At 42.9% G+C, this 17,751-nt stretch overlaps 1 protein-coding gene across 3 annotated transcripts in view; it reads right to left on the bottom strand.

The window, feature by feature from the left end:
* The window catches only part of TBX15 (T-box transcription factor 15), a 113,109-nt gene that overhangs the window by 34,779 nt on the left and 60,579 nt on the right, over positions 1–17,751 (bottom strand). For all 3 annotated transcript variants that reach the window (XM_047784885.1, XM_047784887.1, XM_047784886.1), the window contains exons 2-5: positions 14,940–15,153; positions 9,932–10,033; positions 7,665–7,836; positions 6,128–6,295 (exon numbers count right to left, since the gene is read on the bottom strand). In XM_047784885.1, coding sequence (XP_047640841.1) covers positions 6,128–6,295; positions 7,665–7,836; positions 9,932–10,033; positions 14,940–15,153 — 656 coding nt within the window. The remainder of the gene's footprint in view (positions 1–6,127; positions 6,296–7,664; positions 7,837–9,931; positions 10,034–14,939; positions 15,154–17,751) is intronic.

Here is a 17,751-nt window from a genome sequence, read left to right as displayed (position 1 = left end):
AAAATAGGGTACACCTGCCACTTTCTTTACAGCTCTTGAATTCCATCTTTGCTCCTAACCCAGGTGGTAATTATATATTTACTTTGTGTTTACATTTTTACTATCTGTCTCTCCCCCCTAGACTACAACTAGGAGCCCTGTCTAGTTTATATACCATTTTCTTAAGCAGAACCTAATATGACACGCTATTCATGCTCAATGAATATCTGTTCAGGGAGTTCCCTGGAGGCCAAGTGGTTAAGGATTTGGTGTCATCACAGCTGCGGTGCAGGTTCGGTCCCTGGCCCGGGAACTTGTGCATGCCGTGGGCATGGACAAAAAAAAAACAAAAAAAAAAAGAATATTTGCTCAGCGAATGCATGGAGTGAATGAGTGAAGGAATGAATGCATGAATGAGGGTGCGGAAAACGGGAATCACCAGTCCCAAAGCGGTAACAAGCTTTAGAGAACACAGACCAAACAACTCCCTCAATCCTGTTTGCTCTCACCGTAGACATTTCAGACCAGAATCTTAAATGTCCTTCCAGTTGGAACAAAGTCTATTAGTAGCTTCCCCTGCAGCTAAAGCTATTCTACAGCCATCATATTCAGACTTGTTCCAATGATAATGAGGTAACGGGGAAAATACAGAGGCTGTGGATGCATTTTCCTTTACTGATTTTATTTCCATAACTGTACACTGACTGTATATGGTTACTGAGTCATTGAAGATCGTGGCGCCTAAGGGAGGGGCTGCAGGCTTGCCACCATTCATTTTCAACATCTTCCCGCACTACTTTGCCTGGTAACAGAGAAGCAGTTAATAAATGAGGTGGCCCTCACAACGCACAGTGCAGACATTAAAAAGCACAACCTACAAAGAAAGTGAAACCTGACTATCCTGCGTATAATTTTCCAGGACCGAGGCTCAAAGGGACTTCCCTTATTAGCACGCTCTTGAGTTCTTCTTCTTTTTTTAAACCATATTGCTTGAAAAGTGTTCCATCGGGATAAAAAAAAATTTTGTAAGCTAATATGAAAAAAAAAAAAATCTGCACTGATTTGATTGGAAAGTTAGAGCAAAACGAGCTCCATAGTTTGGGATATAATGAGTGGCCCATTATTGGATTTGCTCACACAAACCGGGCTGTGGTTTCAGACTTCCTATCTAACTCATGTAGCCAATTCTCATCAAGAAGTACTTCTGTGTTACCTGAGGTGAACAGGGCTGCGTCATTTTGAAATCTAGTTTCCTGTTTGGGGAAAAAAAAAAAAAATCAAAGTTCAGCGTCTTTTTTTCCCTTCGAGAGGACAAAGACGCTGCAATGGAAATTTCCTGCTAATTCCATGAGGACATGTTGGCGTCAGCGTCTTCCAAGAAAAAGCCTGAAGGGTAGAGTCACCTTCATTTCCCCTTCGACCACCTTATTCTCCACGATGGGAGTCTGGGCATGGTGTACGTTCCTCTCTGCCACACGACTGGCCAAGGTGGCACTCCAAGAGCAAATAATAGTAATAATAACTTCAGTATGCGAGCAGCCCTGGGAGTGTGTGCGTCAGTCCGCGAGCTGGGGAAGGAGAAATGGGGAAGGGGGAAAGAAAAGCATCACCTAGTTCATGAAACTAGAAACCCTTTCTTCCACTTCACTCCTGCTTACATCCAAAGCAGCAGCACCACAGATCCACATGGAAACTGGTAGAAGAGGTGTGCTGGCTCATTAGTCATTCCGTCCTTCTCCAGGCACATCGTCAGTGCTGTGCACCATGGCTCAGACACAAATATCTTAGAATTCTGGAGATGGACGTGTCCCTCCTCCTAATTCGAGGTTTCTGGGCTTCAAACTGTCACAGGCCCGTTCTAACCCCTTCCCCTTCCAACATGCGAGCGCTTGACGGGGATAGTCCAGTGGTTTCTTCTGCCACATAAAGAGAAGCAACAGCCATCTACTACTCTCTCTGGCCACCACTATTTCATAAAATAAATGCCATTTCCATGACAAACTGAAGCCCAGAAAGACGCAATAACCTGCTCAGAGTGACACAGGTGGCTAGTGGAGGATTTAGGATTAAAACCCAAATGTCTATGTTTGTACTGTCATAAATGAACTCCCTAAACTCTGATGTATTAAAAATAAATTAAAAGATGATTAAAATGTATCGAGTACTTCAAAAATACAATGGATGTAAACATTTTGTTGAAGGATGTTACAGAAATAACAAGAATTTAAACAAAACAATAAAAAAATAAATAAATAAATAAATAAAACCCCAATGTCTAGCCCATTGCTGTTGTCCACATCCTGCCTTGTGCTCCTCCAAGCAAGTCCCTGAGAACAACGAGGATCTATCACCGACCCTTTTCTCTTACCTTTCTCATGGACTTCCTAATCCTTTCCTTTAAAAAAAAAAATACACAAACTTTGCCTTAAAATATTATTTGCTCTCTGGAGTTCCTGTTGTGTCACAGAGGAAACGAATCTGACTAGGAACCATGAAGATGAGGGTTTGATCCCTGGCCTTGCTCTGTGGGTTAAGGATCCGGCGTTGCCGTGAGCTGTGATGTAGGTCAAAGACGTGGCTGGGATCCCGCGTGGCTGTGGCTGTGGTGTAGGCCGGCGGCTACAGCTTTGATTCGACCCCTAGCCTGGGAACCTCCATAGGCCACAAGTGCACCCCTAAAAAGCAAAATAAATATATATGTGTGTGTGTGTGTGTGTGTGTATACACATATACATATATTTGTTCTCAATCCAGAAGGATGAGGGAAATAAAAATATGTCATCGCTGAATACAGCTCACAAAAGAGACCAGGTTATGCTACCCGGCATCTTCATGACAAGTCTAAAAATTATTGTTAGGTAACAGCTCTGACTTACAGGATGCAGACCTCAAGATTCCTGGGGGAAAGACCTGAGGTTAGTTTGCTTTATTAGAAGGCACTGTATTATATTAAATCATATCTACACAGCCAAAGGGAATGTTCAACAATCATGCTTGTTGATTTATCCAGGGACTGGAGGCTTGTTAAACAGGCAAAAGCTGTTATCTTGATTTTAAAATGTGCAGAATTGAGTATGACTCATCTATTTTGAATGTCAGCACATCATGAATTCCCCAACATGACAGGAACAGAGAGATCAAAGTAGTTACCTATTGAACAAATACCTTTGAGAACTTGTGTTGCTCCTCCAATTCCCAAGAATCCACTTGCTTCTTAATGAGCAATTTCTTTTTTTTTTTTTTTTTTGGTCTTTTTAGGGTCACGCCCATGGCACGTGGAGGTTCCCAGTCTAGGGTTCAAAGCAGAGCTGTAGCTGCTAGCCTACACCACAGCCATAGCAACGAAGGATCCGAGCTGCATATGTGATCTGCACCACAGCTCACGGCTATGCCGGATCCTTAACCCACTGAGCAAGACCAAGGATCGAACCCTCAACCTCATGGCTCCCAGTCGGATTCTTTTCTGCTGTGCCGCAATGGGAATTCCAATGAGCAATTTATTCTTTAAAACTGCCTCTACTCCCCACTTAGCCCTCACACGGGTGCAGACCCAGGCATTCAGCAATGTAGGCTGCCTACTAGTAACTGGATGCCACCTTTGTGTCGGTGACTTAGTGCATGCTCCTTTATCTAGTCCTGGTAACTCTGAGAGGCCAGGACATTTTCAGACCGGGAATCTTGCTTCAGGTCACACAATTCACCAGAGAAAAGGTTAGAAACTAAACCAGGCAGGTCTAGTCCTAGATCTAGTACCAGGATCTCAGTCGTGGCATTCCATCCCCACCGAGCCACCACTGCCCCCACTGCAGTCCAGATAGAGACAAAATATCTATGTGAGTACAATGGATCCGGATGCAGGAATACCAGGTAGGAAATAATGCAGAGGAAGTGAAAGGGATGTGGGGTACCCAGGTCTGGTCTCCTTTCATTGTCACAGTGAGTGGTGGTGTTCATTTCCACTTGGGTTATAATACTGACCCTCTTGGCCTCCAGAACCAATCTCGATGAGGCCATAGAAGGGTGCTTCATCAGCCTTCCAGTTTGCTCTAGAAACAACATTCTAAAGTGGAACTAACTGACTGCCATATCTCTCTGCCTTCGTGAGAAAGTAATGATCAAAACGGTGGCTGGGGTAGCTTAGAAAAAGTCCAAACAACTATTCAAAGAACTTAGATTCATGTTCCTCCACATCTGAAACACAGTGAAACCCAAGGTTTCCCGTGCTTCAAAAGCCTTGTCTGTATTGCTTGTCTATATTGTCTATATTGAGTGACTTGGATCAGAGCTTGAAAAAGTTTTTTGTTTTTTGTTTTTTGTTTTTTTTTCTCTTTAGGGCCATACCCCCGGCATATGGAAGTTCCTAGACTAGGCGTCGAATCAGAGCTACCTCTGCCGGCCTATGCCACAGCCACAGCAATGCAGGACCCAACCCACATCCTCACGGATAGCAGCTGGGCTCTTGGGCTCATTTCTGCTGAGCCACAACGGGAACTCCAAAGAGCTTGAAAAATCTTGATTACTGAAGTGTTCTGTAAGGACCCCTCATGGCCTCTAAAACTTCACAACCTGAGGGGTTTGAGAGAGTCGAATAATTTTTTTTTTAAAGTACCTGCAGCAAACCAAGGCTCTTCCTCTCTTTTAAATCAAATGCGACATCTAAAAGAAAAGTCTGATGTTGAGGCCACTTTACAGCTGCTGAGAAAGCCCAACAACCACAAGGTACCTCACATTTATCGGACTAAGGGGTTGCTGTATATCAAATTCTCCTAAAGGTAAAAAAACAGCCAAGGAATCTTAGCCAGATGTGCTATGAAAGACAGAAAAATGTTCTATATGAACTAAAGATTATAAAACTTCCCTTACTTGCCTGGAACATAGTAAACCCTTAATAAATACTTGGTAAGTAAACAGTTTTCCTTCATTGCTTTTTTTTTTGTCAGAGCACTAAGCATAGTATCCAACACAAAAGGTATTGAGTACTCCAGTGTAAGGCCATTTTGCTCCAAGCAGGCCCCAAATAAAAATATGCAGCCTTTCAAGCAAAATAAACAAGCAAATACTCTTTTGTTTCAGAAAAGGATTCACTGCAGGATCCTATTATTGAGACAATTCACCAAAATATGAAATACGATCTAACTTACACAAATGAGATTCACGTGCAACTTTCAAAGAACTCCATAACGTGAGATCACTTGTAAATCTACCGAGTCACCCTTCTCAAAATAAGAACACTGTTCAGAATGTCCACAGGGATTCCACACTTGGCTCTCCCTTACCCTCCCCACCCACATACCTCCTCCATTTGTCTGGCTGATTCCTGTGTGTGTCTCAGCCTCAGAAAAAAGCATCAGTTCTTCCAGAAAAACATCCCTCATTCCCCAAACCAAAAAAACCAAAAAAAAAAACAAAAACAAAAACCCAAAACCCCCACCGAAAAACAAAAAAACAAAAACAAACCCCACCCTGTCCACATCTGTGTCCTTAAGTTATTCCACTGTATCATCATTATGTTTTTACGAGTCATTCACTCAACTAAAACTGTTCTTTGCTGAGGGAGAAATAAGTCTGAAGCAGCTCAATTTCTCTACTGAGCTTAAAACACTGTAAGTCCTCCATAAATATTTATGGAATGAATGAATATATTACCGAGATAAAAACAGAGAGATCGTAGGGTGTGGCTGATGAGCACACGGAGGCAAATGTAGTCTGAAAGTGTAACTGGAAGCAGTGGGTCTGACACGGAGTTTGAGAGGCAGGATGACTTTGAAGTAGCCTGATGGAGGGCTACACGGAGAGGCTAAGAGGGAAGGAATGAATCAAACCTCAGGAATTTCAAGTGATGAGGAACATTTGCCAGGAGGCAGCAGAGATCATGAGCGTGGGTACAAGTACAGAGAGCCAGGGCCATGGCTTAGGAGGTTTGGTCCTCCTGGTCAAAGATCCTGCCTCTGATCTAAATCTAGACGATGACAGCTGCTGCTGGCATTACCGCCTTGTCATCACCAGTGCCCTGTGTGCGCCGCAAGCCCGGTGTCTCATTCCAGCGCTTCAGTGCCATGCAGAGGGACTAAGCCCTTCTTACAAAAGCATGAATAAAAGGCCTGTAAAAGTGGCCACAGCAGGAAACGCACAAGAGGCAGCCTCTTACCTGCTGGTTCTGATAGGCTGTGACGGTGGTGAACACGGTCTCAGGGAAGTTGAATGTTTTCACTCCATCCCCAACCGGGACAGGTTTGGTGGGCGAAAGGTCGCTGCTGAAATCCTTGCGAATCACGTGAACTCGGGGCTGGTATTTGTGCATGGAGTGAAGAATGATCTGAAACGAGGAGGGGACACGTCCGTCACTCCGGGGTTGCCTCTGAAGTCCCTGCCTCTTTTCAAGCTCTCAGGCAAACAAAATCACAAGATAAAAGCTTTGCAGGATGAACACAGCTGGGGTGGGGTGGGGGGGTAGGATGTGCAAGAAACGGACAACCAGTGTTCATGCCCACGGCTGGAAGGACTAGGTGATGGACGGCATCATGTCACAACAAACCACAGAGCACAGGATCCCCATCGCAGGTAGTGAAGGCAACATGTTCATTTTTATCGGGTAAATACCGAATGAGTTGGCTCTCGTACCAGGAGGCAACACCCCACTACAAGGTCTCAGAACCTCTGCTATGAGACAGGCATTGCCTCCTGCTTCAAACTTTTCATATGGGCTCATCTGTCTTTAAATTCTACGAGCTGTTCTTTGCACTTCGTTATTGAATTTATGGTCATTCTCTTACAACATGCAAGAGTGAAGGGTGTATGTGTGTTCGCCCTTCCTCAGAAAATTACCATTTCCCTAAAGAAAGGAGCCAGGGTTTTAGCTCCCTCTTCCCATAGGATCTTCCCATAGCATCCAATGTGGATCCTGGCAGTCCGTGAAAGTTCAGTATGGGTTTTACTACCAAAAATAAATTAACAGCATCAGGTGCACCAATTCTACCTGGAAAGCCCTAAGGCCTAGTCCTCTCTTATAAATTCATAAATGTCTTGGGAGTTCCTGCAGTGGCTCAGTGGCTTAGGAACCCAACTAATATCCATGAGGATGCAGGTTCGATCCCTGGCCTCACTCAGTGGGTTAAGGATCTGGCGTTGCTGTGGCTATGGTATAGGCCCACAGCTGCAGCTCCAATGTGACCCCTAGCCTGGGAACTTACATATGCTGCAGGTGCAGCCCTTAAAAAAAAAAAAGACAAAACAAATTAAAAAATAAACTCCTTGACCAGTCAGCCAGAACTATGCCTACAACGGTTTCTCTGAGTGCTCTGCGCTGTGAATTATCCTACTAAATGTTGTGATTCTACTACCAGATGTTGTGATTCTACTAAATTCTACTACATGTTGTGATTCATTTATCCTGTGTTTCTGTCTGAATTCTCCTGACTTGATGGTGCGTTCCTGGAGCACAAGAACTCCATCTGATAAACACAACTTGATGCAGAGCAGACATGGGCTAAATATTAGATTTGTACTAAATGTAATCTCACAAGAGGGAAAAAAGCCCTTTTGTGCTTATCTACTTAAAATGACTCAAAGTGGTAGAGAGATTCTTATTTTACCTATTTGCAAAAGCTTAAGGCTGTCAGCTCCATAGCAAAGAAGGGGAAGACAGAGGAAGGGGAGGTGGGGGGACATGGGATTCCTCGACTCACGTGTCCTTGATCATCCAGTTCATTGTTGGTCAGCTTGAGTTTGTCGAAACTGACCACCTGTCTCATCCAAGTATCTCCAGAAGCTAGAGAATCAGGGTGTATATAGACTCTCGGGGGCACGGGGGAATCAGCGTTGCCAGCCACCATCCACTTGGAGCTGTGATACACATATCTGGGACAGAGAGAGAGAGAGAGAGAGGGCGATCCGGGGATGCAGGGAGGGAAGAAAGGCCCAGGAAGCAATTAGGGACAGGAGGGAGGAGACATAAAGAGATGACAAGAATGGATTAAGCAGAGAGAATACAAAGGAGAAAAAGGGAAGGGTGAATAACCAGGGAAAATGAAATAGAGATGGAAATGGAAAACAAGATGGGTGGGGGAGGGCAGAAAAGGGTTGTGGTTAACGATCAAAGCTGTAGCTCTCACAAGGAAAACATTCTCACAGCCCTCTTGCTTTCTTCTTCCTCTCCTTGCCTTGCACCCCTGTGTGCACACAGGCATCCTGAACCCACGTGCTTAGCGATGGAAAAGGTATTTTACTGCAACCTTTCACCTTTCAAATGCAAACCATATAATCCATTGGCCACTTGCTCAGGATTTGGTTCCTTATTAAAAACATCTTCCATATTGTCCTATAAAACACAGCCATGTGCAGAGAGACCCTCCAAGCCTCTCACTTGTTAACCATTTCCTAGCTAAGAACCAGAATTTTCAATGAAAACGGAGGCCTCTGGCTTAGCGCAACCTTTCCCAGAAACACCATCAACCCCACCGTCTTCCCAGTGAGTGTTTTCTTTGATGAACCCAGTTTTGAACGTCATCATCTTCCACATTATTTTCGCACAAAGCCACTGGAGACGAGACGTTGGTGGTAGCAAAGAAAAGGTCAGTTTTCCAGCCTTTGCCAGTTGCCCTGTGATTCGGAAGAGTGTTCTCCACGAACCTGACACTTCCCTGCTATTCAGTTCAAAAGATCACATGGGACTTGGCAAACAGTGGCACTCAGTCCAAATCACAATTCCCAAGATCTCCTAAAACAGACTGGAAGCATCTCCCTTCCTAAGTCCCGCATCAAGACCACTTCTCTCATAGTCACCTCTCCCCCTAACATACGGGTAACGCTCTTCTTTATCCACCTCCTGCCTCCAAATTCTGGGTTTAGGGCCAAGTTCCGCAACATTTAAAAAATGAGCCATGACTCATTGATTTGACTGAGTGCTCAAGAGATCAATTAAGCCACAACTTGCTTTATTTGTATTTTGGTTGATTTGCATTGCTCTATCAATTTCTGCTGCACAGCAAAGTGACCCAGGCACACTTGCTTTAGACAAGATCTACGTGTAAGCCATCCCAGAGGCATGGAGACCATGTTGGCTTTTAATGGCTTGGAAAGAAAGTTATTTAGCAAACTTGTTTGCAAGCCACATTAATGACCAATAATTCTCCCTAGCTAGATGTTCTTCTCAAGGTCTTACCCAGTTCTCCCATTGTGCCCCTCCATCATCCACAGGGTAATCCACTACTTATATGGCTGAATGTACTGCACTAATCCACTTCTCCTTCCCCTTTCTGAAATAAGTCATCTCAGCTAACTTAGTATTTCATAAACCAAATCACTCAATATGTTCATCACATTTAATGTTAACTGAATTAGTTTCAGACTTAAGATCCATTTGAGGAGTTCCCATTGTGGCTCAGCACAGGCTAAGCACACCAAAGTCTAATCTCTTCTGGAGTTCCCATCGTGGTGCAGTGGAAACAAACCCAACTAGTATCCATGAGGATGCAGGTTCGATCCCTGGCCTCACTCAGTGGGTTAGGATCCAGCATTGTCATGAACTGTGGTGTAGGTCGCAGATGTGGCTCAGATCCTGTGTTGCTGTGTGACTGTGGTATAGGCTGGCAGCTACAGCTCCGATTTGACCCCTAGCCTGGGAACTTCCGTATGCCATGGGTGTGGTCCTAAAAGGACAAAAAAAAAAATCCATTTGATTTTTGCTCCTCTGGCAGACACCATATAACTCCACTCTTTAGAGAGATGTTAAGGTGGACTCCAAACCAAACCATTACTGAGTTCTGACTTTCTACCTCTAGTGAGTACTTTCCTGCCTTGTGTTCTGCCACAGGCCATTGGCACATCCTTCATCCTTGTTCCCTGTATAGTACATTGTACAGTGAACTATTAAAATGCTTCATCTAGTGAGTTTACAGAACCATCCTGGGATGCTGGCGATGCCCACAATTCCACATCTCAGAGTCATCATTACCTGTATCTTTTATTGTCCACAGGTACAATGTCCATTGCTATGTAGTATTGCTGGTGTGGATCTAGGCCGGTGATTTTCACTCTCATGGCAGGAAACATCCTCCTATGAAGGGGAATAAGGTAGGAAGCTCAGTGACCAGAGAGGGAGAGGTAGCAAGAGTAAAAGCTTGATGAGTGTCTTCTTAATAGGAAGACTAAGCACACCAAAGTCTAACCTCTTCTGGAATTCCCATCATGGCACAGCGGAAAAGAATCCGACTAGTGAACCATGAGGTTGCAGGTTTGATCCCTGGCCTCACTCAGTGGGTTAAGTCTCTGGTGTTGCCATGAGCTGTGGTGTAGGTCGCAGATGCGGCTCAGATCTGGCATTGCCGTGGCTGTGGTGTAGGCTGGCAGCTGTAGCTCTGATTTGACCCCTGGCCTGGGAACCGCCATGTGCCGTGGGTGTTGGCCCTAAAAAGAAAATTTAAAAAATCTAATCTCTTCTAATTCTCTAAGTTGGCTGTTGTTTTTTGCACTTTGGAAATTATCACTATCAGCAATACTGAGGATTTACATTGCTGAAATAGCACCTTTTCTTAACTTAAATTGAACCGTTTGCTTATTCATATTCTCCAAGAGCTCATACATACCCTGCTTTATACTATTAGTTAATCTTTAATGTGAGAGAGACAAGAAACATACAGACAGAATGTGTGTACATATATTTACTATTAGACTATAGCATTCTTAAATACATTTATACTCTCATACTTAATACACTTCTAGTTATTCCCCAAGGAGTTTATCACAGCTGATTGCAGTGATGATGAAATATTTTTGATTTGCATCTACTTGAAAATGACCACGCTAAAAATAATATCTCAAGAAAAGAAGAAAAAAAAAAAGGAAGGTGTTACCAGTTCCCAAACAAAAACCACCAAAGTTTGTTTGTTGTTTTTTTTTTAACACGTAAAACTATAGAAAAATTTCTGCAAGTTCTCAGGCTGTCAACGTGTGTGTCAGAGGAAAGACCCTGTGGAATAGGGAGCAAATACCAAATGAATTCTAGTGGCCTCTGGGCAATACCTTGTTTCTACCACAATGGCTTGTTAAACTTGCCAAAGCAAGCGAGGTCAGGATGTGGTGCTTTACAACCATGCTCCTAATTGAGGAGGAGGCAAGGGAGCAGCCCCAAAGAGGTATTAAGTTTCAAGGAGTCTAAAATCAAACCCACCATTCTTCTCTAACCCTAAGAAAGAAGAAAAACATCCAGCTCTTTTGCATGTCATTCATTTAGGAGCCAGACATAAAAAGTGCTCAGTTCAAAAATTTGGATTGCCCTGTGCGAGTGTGCTCTGGGGTACTTGTACACAAAATGCTGCATTAAGCTTAACCATCTGGGGCCAGTTAGTTGAGCTGGGCAGAGCACGGTGCTAATGAGGTCAAGGTCACAGGCTTGATTCCACATATGGCCTAATTGGCTTTGCTCCATTTCACGGCCATAGACCATACCCTGACCCCAGGTAGCCATGCTGCAAATGTGCACTGGTTGTTTACATGAGGGGCTTTCTGTGCTGGTCACACACTCCACTACTCATCAAAAACAACTCAAAAAGCAATAGGTTAGTGACATCATAATCACATTTGGGAGGGAAGCACAAGAGGGGCCGTAGACTTTAAATAGCGATGGTGGCTGATTCTTAAATATGTGCAAAGAATAACATATAATTAGTCCTTCTTTCCCACTTTATACCTTTCAGAAGCTTCTATTGGTACATCATTTTATATTTTCTTTCTCTACTCTTCCAAGTTTAATTTGAAAGCCTTCTACTTTAGTCTCATGGTAGGCTAATGAAATTTGATAGTGGGCTGCTCAGAATGACTAAATCTAACATTCACTATAGGGAAGGCACTTTGGACAGAAATTTGGGAACCTTGGTCTATATATAGATAGATAGTTAGATAGATCATTAATTCCCTTCTTAAGAACAATGATTTAGGGTTGCCCTGTGTATATAAACGTGTGGAGAGCGTCTTGCCAGGGCTGGAAGGTCCTTTCCCTTGCTATGTGAGTTAAGAAAATGTGGTGCCTCTCAGCCATCTATAGAGGCTGCATGCCATCGAAAGAGAAGAATTTATTTTCTTGATGACTTCAGGTAAAGGGACTAGATGTTTTTAAATTCAATACTGTTTTGTCTGGAACGTATATACGACCTTGAGTGGAGAAGCTACCTGTCTCCTTCCAGTAACCAGGTTCTAAAATGAATGAGCTGTGTGTGCCTCTGGATAAGCCATTTAACCTCACCTCACCATCTATAAAACAAAGGAAAGGAACTAAGTAATCCTCAAGGGGACCTCTTGATTTAAAATCCTATGGTGATACTTGAATTCTTAAAATCTTACCAAAGTTGCTTTCTCTTTTTGTCAGTATTTTAGTACAGAATATCAAGCAACATCATAACGCCCTAGAGAAAAATCTATCTTTCATAGCCACAGAATGAGATGTGTTTGGTTTTAATTTTCTGCCTAAATTTAGGCCAATTCTGTTGACTTCCAAACCCATTAATCCTTATAAATACTTCTGTCCATGGTGCTGATCGTGCAGGTTATGTTGGTACAAAAATTGAGGGCTCTGTGCACTCCAGTAGGTCTGAATCAACAGGATTACAGTTTGGGATATGAGGAGAAATAGATGGTGACTAAGATCTTTTGAGAGGGAAAAGGAACAGAGGGTCACCCATAGCCAACATAACCAAGAACAATGGAAATTAGAATTAAAACGGAAAAGGACACTATTGAAAAATTAAGCGAAAAGGGAAGAATTGACTTGGGGAATGGGGAGGCGATGACGCAAATTCACAGAAGAGGAAGACTTCTTGGCATGTTTCTGAGCAGTTCTGGAATTACTTGGACAGAGTTACATGCAGCAATAGCCATTCACGAGGCAACACAATATAGAAGCAATGAATGCAGTTCCTGAACCTAAATAAAGGGATACTGGGTAAAGAACGAACTGTGTGTCTGTGCTGGGAATCTCTGGATATATCCAGGGATCAAGGTGAATTTGTGAAGACAGAGACGTGGAAAAGAAAACACTGCAGAAGAAAACACTGAGGTCACAGGAGAGTGTCGTCAAGGAGATGCTCAGATAAACAAAATTCACTGAAGTGCAGGCAACAAGGGAATGATACCAGGAACAAAAGCGACTGAAATACGCAGACCTAATAGTAGTAAGCAAAAACCTAAAATAAAAAATGGAAAACTTTATAGACAAAAAAAAATGCAAGATTTCCCTTCTCACTAAACCAATGCCCTGTCTGAAAAATAATAAAATAAAATAAAATAAAAATTTTCCCTTGAATTGCTGTTTCCTTCCAAGTCCTAATATCTCAAAATGTAGAACAGGAGAGACTAAAACTCAAGTAACAAAAAAAGGTGGTTTTTGAAAATAATTCTGAAAAATAATATTGAAAGGAGTTCCCTGGTGGCCTAGCACTTAAGGACTCAGTGCTGTCACTGCTGTGTCTCAGGTCACTGCTGAGATCACTGGCTCAGGTTTGCTCCCTGGCCCAGGAACTTTTGCATGCCATGGGCACGGTCAAAAACAAAAAGTAATACCGAAGGTAATTCTCCTTCAAAGTTGCTCCTCCTGAGTTTTTCAATGGTTTTCTTTTCAACAAAAATGTAGAGAATGGAGAGTGTTTCAGAAGAGGATGAAAGTGAATCTGATTTAAGTTCATTTTAAGCTCATCTTTTCATGATATATTATTGTATTGGGAAGTTCCTCTATATGCATTCGAATGAACTGGAGCCAATCAAAATACAGGTTAAATGTCCACACTCATGAAGACAGCTTATGCTCAGTAAGGTAAGTCTTTTGGTCTCTCTGATGTGGGACTATAAAGATTGGCTTTATAAACACAGAAGCAGGATAACTGTTTTAAATTTAAGTAATTTTTCCTACATACTAAAAACTCAGTCCAAATTTATTTTTATTTAAATTATTTTCAAAGTTCCCTGATGGCTTAGCAGTTAAGCATTCAGCTTTGTCACTACAGTGGCTCAGATTCAATCCCTGGCCCCAGAACTTCTGCATGCCAAGGGCACAGCAAAAAAAAAAAGAAGAAAAAGAAAAAAGAAACCCCTTAGTTTAAAAAAAAAAAGTCATTTCCATTTTAAATCCAAGGGCCATTTCTTAACAGTTCAGAATTATAAACAGTTAAAACAACTGTTTTGGAGCCAAAGAGATTTGTGTAGACTACTATCTGTGTACCTATGCGGCCTTAGTCAAGTTCATTAACCTCTTCCAGCTTTTGCATCCTCATCCATGTGTGGGGTTACTATACCTTACCTCATAGGATTCCTGTGAAACTTAAATAATGTAATACATGTTGACTAATCAGAACAAAACAGATACTTACCTATCAAAAATTTTAAGACACCAGTAAGGGAGTAGCTTAATTAGCAGTGTTTACTTTGAGAGAAGCTGGGTTTTGGAAACTTTTATCATCCTGCATAAACAGTTTTGAAAGTGTTTCCACCAGATTCCACTGAAGTAATAATTTTAAGCCAACAGTAAAACACAATGGATCAATCAGCAAGGCTCCCAAACTGCACCAAGCCCAGCTTTTACCAAAAACAAAATTCTTACCAAAATGCCTGGCTGGCTTAAACGCCTTAGAAGATGCAGGCGTTTTCTCTTGAAAACACTGGATAGTGAGTAACACTTGTTTAGAAATCTATTGTTTGGCTGTTTTATACCATGGATCTCCAGTATTAGCTGGAATATATTTGCAGGCAGAAAATGTTTGCAAGGGTAGAAGTGATTTAGGTTGGAGGGGTCCTTGGAGGAAACTAACAAAATCACGATAAACACAAGGAACGCACATTATCAAGACCTCCAGATGTCAAAAAGCACATGCAGGTTGCTTTAGCTTCACCACTACTACCTACCACAAACAAGAGAAAAGAAAATGTAACAGCTCCCACGTTTGTTCTCCATTCCATGCAGAGGAACTTGGCCTTACCTGCCTGCTTTGGTGATGATCATCTCAGTTCCAATGTCATGGAACCTCTTCCAGAGGTCAGCACATTGCAGCTCCACCTGAATCTCCTCCATGGAAGACATGGCAGCAGGCACAGGGCCTGCAGCCCCAGGGCCCAGGTCAGAGTGAGCGTCAAAGGAGCAGGAAGTCCGCTCAGTGAGCACCTCAGAGTCTGAACCAGTGCTCTGCTCGGAATCTGCAAAATAAACAACCAAGCCTTAGGTGAGAAGCTGCTCAGCAGCCCCCACACACCCGGGGCCCTAAAAGATGGAGGCAGGGTGGGGGCCACGATGAAGCGGGGAGAGGGGTGAACAACAGGAGACTTAAAGCTGGGAAGCTCCAGAGCACAGCGCTCGGGGTATTTTATTTTATTTTATTTTTTTATGGTTTGTTTTTGTGATTTACGACCTTCTTTCAGGTTTCGTGTTTCCAACATGACATCTGGCATTTTAGCAAATTTTAGCAACAGCTGAAGAAAACTGGTCCACAAGAGGCAATATAAAGAGTACTAATGTCACCATGTTGAAGGGACTGGAGCCAAACTGGGGCAACGAAATACACAAATGCCATATTTTTAAAATAATAATCACAGACTGTAGCTCCAGATTTAGATTCATCTATTTTACCTGGAGGGAACAGATTCAATGCTAACAGCAATATATTTCTTTAATTTCATACTACTCCGCATCACTGCCCATCAGTCAGTTACTTTTAAACACAGTGAGTTTTCCTCCATAGATAGGAATATATATCCCAATCACTGAAAGTAATGAGACACTGTTTGGGATCTTTAGAAACACTTTGTTGCGTATTTGAGTAAATGGCTTTTCCTAAGTCCAAGCAGGCCATTTTGGATGGGGGGAAAAAAAAAAAAGTCTGTTGTGAGGCAAAGATGGAAGCATATGGAAAAAGTTACCCAAGAAGGCGGTGAAAACAAAGGGAATAAATGAGTCTGGGAGACACCTTGATTGGTTTCTAAAGTACGGGCAGAGGGACAGCTGATGCAAACAGGAAGGTAGGATTGAGAGCAAGCAAATAAAAAGCTGGCATGCTGGGCCAGATGGTCCTTCCGCCTGTGTCTTCTGTTCTCATGAAGTGGGGAGGGGGGCGGGCAAGAGGGCTGTAAACCAATGGAGAAAGCTAGATTCAGATTTACGAGAGAATTTTCTGTATGTTTTCAGATTTTTTTGCTTTTACAGGCCCTATGCCAAGAACTATATCCCCTGATATTTTCCAAACTCGGGTTAGCTGGTACAATTTTCTTACATCAAACGATACTGCAAGGACTTAGTTCTCTAACCCACCCTTAACGTCTAGGATTCTGACCGTTGCCCCTATAATTAAATACACACATAAATAAAGGTTGAAAACAACAATGTCCTACTCCGACAACGGGCTTTTCGGTGCTGTCAAAGGCCATGGCCTCTTGGGTACCAACTAGCAGGGTGGAAGACCATCTTGCTGCCACCCCCGCTAACCGGAGCGAGTGTCCAGGCCTGAGAACAACCCACCTCATGACGCCTTTCGTTATCTTTCCTTCTAGCCCTAATGTGTTCTTCTCTCAAACCCAGGCAGCATCCCTGGCAAGAAGTCCCCATAGCTTTGCAAAAGCCCACAGGAAGCAAACGGGCATTTCTCTCCATCCTCCCCAATCCCTCCGCCTTCACCGCTGAAGACATTCAGTATCAAGCAGAACTGAACCACGCCCCTAACTGGGAAGTGACTGCCCCAAATCTTCAGTTATCCACAATCACGCATCCAGTGACCACCTTCATTAAAAAAAAAAAAAAAAAAAAAAAAAAAGAGTGATATAACTGGGTTTTACATGTCCAAGCACATACTTTTATACCTCGGACCAAAGAGGAGCTAACGTTGGTCTCCTTCAAGTACAGAACAGAGGAACTCCTTGTCTAGGATGAGAGTGGCTGTTGAATGGCGCATCTTCACGCTCCTCTGATTCTATACACCATTCAGCAGCAGAGCCATTATTTCATCACATGCTCTCCAAACACAGTCATCTGACCTCTGAGACAGGGGTTCCCAAGTCCCAGTCTGCTTGTGCAGTACGCCAAGAGCGCCTCCCTTACCACTAGCATTGTGGATTTTTCAAGGACTTCTCAAAGAAAGATTTGTTTTTTAAAAAATAGTCTTGTCCTACCTTTGGGAGCAAAGTGCTATGAAATCTCTTTACCATAGAGTGCTATAGTTATGAGACAGTTGGAAACAGACATCCTAAGTAGGGCCCAGCCAAAATTTTGGACATATGACTCCACCAATGTGCATTTAGGAAGAGGAAAACGAAGGGAAAGATACCGCTGTACTAAGTGATTAATTTTTACAGGGAGCCAAACTAACGTTGGCATTGGAAGGGGAACTATGGCTGGAGATTTAGGAAGTAGGAGACACTGCTCTTAACTCTCTGCATCTTCTGGAATAAAACAGGTACTGAAATGAAACATTACATGGATTAATGAATAATCTTGGACAAGTCACTTCCATAATGCACCTATTTCTTCATAGTGTGATTAGAAGGGCTGAACTGAAAACGTTCATAATCTCTTCCACCGCTCATGGCTCAAAGAATGTAAGAATCCTTCCTAATGCAGCTTTCAGGGATAACCCAGGCAACCTCAATTACAAGTATCAAACTTACAAGTGTCTGGGCAAGACAAGTTAAATGAGGAAAAAGACCAGGGGCCCAAATTCACATTATCATAGGAGTTAAAGGCCGGAGTGGGTATTCCATTTATCGTCTCAATCAAATCAATCAATAAGCACCTATCGGCATGTGGCC

The sequence above is a fragment of the Phacochoerus africanus genome, chromosome 6 (assembly GCF_016906955.1).
Source record: "Phacochoerus africanus isolate WHEZ1 chromosome 6, ROS_Pafr_v1, whole genome shotgun sequence".
Taxonomy (NCBI): Eukaryota; Metazoa; Chordata; class Mammalia; order Artiodactyla; family Suidae; genus Phacochoerus; species Phacochoerus africanus.
The sequence above is the reverse complement of the archived record's forward strand: the minus strand, read 5'-3'. Positions and strand labels throughout refer to the sequence as shown.